This window comes from Mizuhopecten yessoensis, unplaced genomic scaffold (assembly GCF_002113885.1).
Source record: "Mizuhopecten yessoensis strain PY_sf001 unplaced genomic scaffold, ASM211388v2 scaffold10333, whole genome shotgun sequence".
NCBI classification, from domain to species: domain Eukaryota; kingdom Metazoa; phylum Mollusca; class Bivalvia; order Pectinida; family Pectinidae; genus Mizuhopecten; species Mizuhopecten yessoensis.
This window is the reverse complement of record NW_018408494.1, coordinates 800,500-804,100: the sequence shown is the minus strand read 5'-3', so window position 1 is coordinate 804,100 and position 3,601 is coordinate 800,500. Positions and strand designations below refer to the sequence as shown.

At 32.0% G+C, this 3,601-nt stretch overlaps 1 protein-coding gene across 1 annotated transcript in view; it reads left to right on the top strand.

Moving 5' to 3' along the window:
• Positions 1-793: 793 nt before the first annotated feature.
• The window catches only part of LOC110460229, an 8,345-nt gene continuing 5,537 nt past the window's right edge, over positions 794-3,601 (top strand). The window contains exon 1 of the mRNA XM_021513031.1: positions 794-866. Within this exon, the coding sequence (XP_021368706.1) occupies positions 819-866 (48 nt within the window). The 5' untranslated portion in view covers positions 794-818. The remainder of the gene's footprint in view (positions 867-3,601) is intronic.

Below are 3,601 nucleotides of genomic sequence, written 5' to 3'. Positions count from 1 at the left end.
TACAGCAGGTTTATTCTTGAATTTTTCAATGATTCCGAAACCTGAACACAAGGAAGATACCACCCACGATTCAAGAGGGGAGCCGAGCTTCCCTCGGTCATTTCAGGACATGTACTTTCTTTGACACACAACCATTCTAGTCACAATAAGAAACGTGTCATATATTTCTCAAAATGTACTTTGGAGTTTGGTTGTATAAGTCAGTAAATCAATGGCATAATCAAATTGTACACAACTGTTGTGGTCGGTCTCACTAAAAACCTTTGTGAATTATTTTGCAGTGTAATTCATTTTCAGCCTGCTGTGTCACATCTTTTCATATTTTAAAAGAGATGACTGCTATCCCTGATCACACGTTTTGTGTTTAAAGTGTCGTGACCTGTATATCATTCAGTCGTCATTCATCCCATCAATGATTATTTTTGTAAGTATCGTGTGGTGAGAGTGAGTTGATATCCTCCTTATGCGTCCAACGTGTTTTAGGAGTGATGATACACGTGGCATTTAATTTCCTGTGTACAGTGTCAAACTTTCAACATTTACATATCGGACAATGTCTAACTGTCGTTGTCTCCATTTCATTATCAGTTTATCGAGAAATGAATGGAGACCAAGTTCGCACCTTCCTCTGCTAACAATTGTGTATAAACTAATGGTTGTCTGTTTCATTGAAACGCTTTGTTAGTTCGTGCGTATGAATCAGGTGATACAAAACGCTTTTGTGTATATATGTGACGCTACTGGTCACAGTGATGGGTATATAATGATAAGCATAGCAACATAATCCCTCTTGTTGTCTTGGTGAAACAGCTGATATAATGCTACTTCAACCTCCTGGACAGTACCTTTGCTTTGTCAGTCTGATGGTAAGTCTATCATATTACTTATACATACCAGTGTATACATAAATATATTAATGAACATTATTTATTTATTCATTTTATTTTATTGATAACTTAAATGAACTTTAAAGTTTATTATATCATATGATTTAATCAAACTAACAGGGGTTTTCCGTATGCAAATGACCTCTTCTACTAATCTAACATCCCACTCACCTTATCAAAATATGTTTGTGCTTTGCAATATTTGAATATTCATTTTACATTGTGGTATATCAATGTCCTTTAAGAGATTGAAAACATTTTTTATGACACGCCCAATTTTCTTATTAGAGACGGAATAGGGAAAAAGTCGCATGTGCATTATATAAATACCTAAACTGCATAAAACGAGCTATCAATTTTGATTTTATTTATATCATCGACTGCGAGATAAAAAGGGTTTGAATTACTTTTTGATACTGAAAGAAAATTTGAAATTCAATATTTTACTGTACCTGCAGTTGGTACTATCATTTTTACACGGATTTATCTAAGCATATTTAAAGACATTTTAATGTTGTAAAAGCAGTTTCACTTTCCGTAGTTAATTTCTTTTCGTGGATTCTGTGTATATTTTGTTTATTTCAATTCAATTTATTACCAAATGCGCATTGCATATAGGCGTATGAAGTATGGTTCCTCGTTAAATGTTTACTTGAAATGTTTGTTCTCCTTTCTCCCACTTTTTTCTGATCAAAGGAATTATATAAACACTGGAAAACAATAGAGGTGTCAGTATAGTCTGTTCTGGTATAGTACAGGTATATTATTTACCTGTATTTACCTGTTCACCAATAGGAAATACTGTGTTAGTTATAGGAATATTTAACAAATATATTTCCTGATTTTCGTAATATTTACTGGAATTATGAATAAATGTATACAAGATTCCAGTTACAATGTATTACTTAATAAAAAAAAACACATCAAAATACATTAACTGAAAACCTGGTTTTATTAATTTCATATTAAATCAGTTTTATACATGTTTACTATAAATTTACATGTATGTTATACATGTATATATATTTCATAAAATAGAACTAAATTCAGGAGGTAATTTATGACAAATCAGTAAAGACAGAGATCAGGTATCAGAGACTGTATACCAGTGGGTACATCTGGTCTCCAATCCTGGCGTGGACGCTGTAGATCTGCTGAAACTGAGTCGGGCTCGTGTAAAACGTTCCATCACAGAAGAGAGTGTCGAATTCCTATCGATAGTGATTAATCACTTTGCAAACGGTCAGCTTATATTTTCCTTTATAAGTTCATATACTTGTATAATTAATTGTTGACTCAATGCTCACCAGTAAAGTGGTCAGTTGATGCCCGACCGATTTACTTATAGCCATCAGGTGTTAAGATTCTAGATTTCATTATTATCAACTAGAAATATCAGTGGACCCAAGCCATCTGGGGTTATCAAATAGAAACATAACTAATGCTTATGTTGTAGGGGAAAATAATCTAATTAGTAATTACACTGAAGACGCATTTATTGGTAAAAAAGATTCTCTGAAAATAATGCTCCAATGTAAATTTGCTTCACCCTAAATTAGATCATTTTAAATTCAAATTTAAATTAATCAAAGCATCATCATCTATATATATACTATTAAGTATATAGAATATTTGTGGATTTCACGTTACTGTTTTGTATAGATCTAGCTGATGAAAATTGTATATGACATGGATTTTTTTTATATAAAAATTATAAAACCAGACTATATCAAAGCTAAATGTATATGACAGTACTGTATATATGTATAAAACCCAGGTAAAATATATATGAAACAGACTATAACTGCTATCGCAACATTACTGCCTCTATGGTTTTTTTAAAAAGTGGATGAAAGGAGAACACACCACCTGAAACTATATGTTTAATTTATAACAGGTGTATCTTAAAACATTGCTGTCATTTTTATATTTTTTACTATTAAAATAAATATAACTCGTATATTAGAGGTTAAAAGATTATCTTCTGTTACAGTATGGGCTATCTTTCCCTGTGTGAGATTAAAGTGATGAAACCTGTCTTTATACTGCTATAAAATGTCTGTAACGCTCAACAAAATAACTCCGTCATAATTACATTCTTTTAAAATCTCGTTAACTTCAAATGTACAATCTCCTCCACCAATCTACTTAGGTTTCGGTGAACGTAAATTGAACATTTTGCACACTAAACTTAGACATCAGTGTAGTTCACTTAAATATGATATTTTTAGAGTAAATCTGGTTGCTAGTCTAGGTTGGTATTGTGGCCATCCCTGTGAAAATGCCTTTCACTTTTTTTGTGAGTGCTTACTTTTTAACAACGAAAGACACACCCTGCTCCAAAATGTGTATGCCTTGCATGTTGATTTTAATTTAGAACTACTTTTGTTTGGTAATAGTCAACTTTCGGTAGAAAACAACATAAGTATCTTTAGACATGTGCATCATTACATCAACTACAGCAATAGGTTTTGATAGTTATAATTACTTTTCTATTTTTATGTATGTGTAAGTTGCTATGTGTGTTTATGAAATTGTATTTCATTATTTTGCCTGATTTATTTTTACAGTGATTCTGTTCATTTCGAAATTACTCTACCAGGATGCGTGTCATCAAATTTGTATAGTTTATAATTTATTTAAATGCATATTGATTTCACAGTTTACACGTTTACTTTCGTAGGTAACACCCCTCCCCTCCATCACCCCACCCC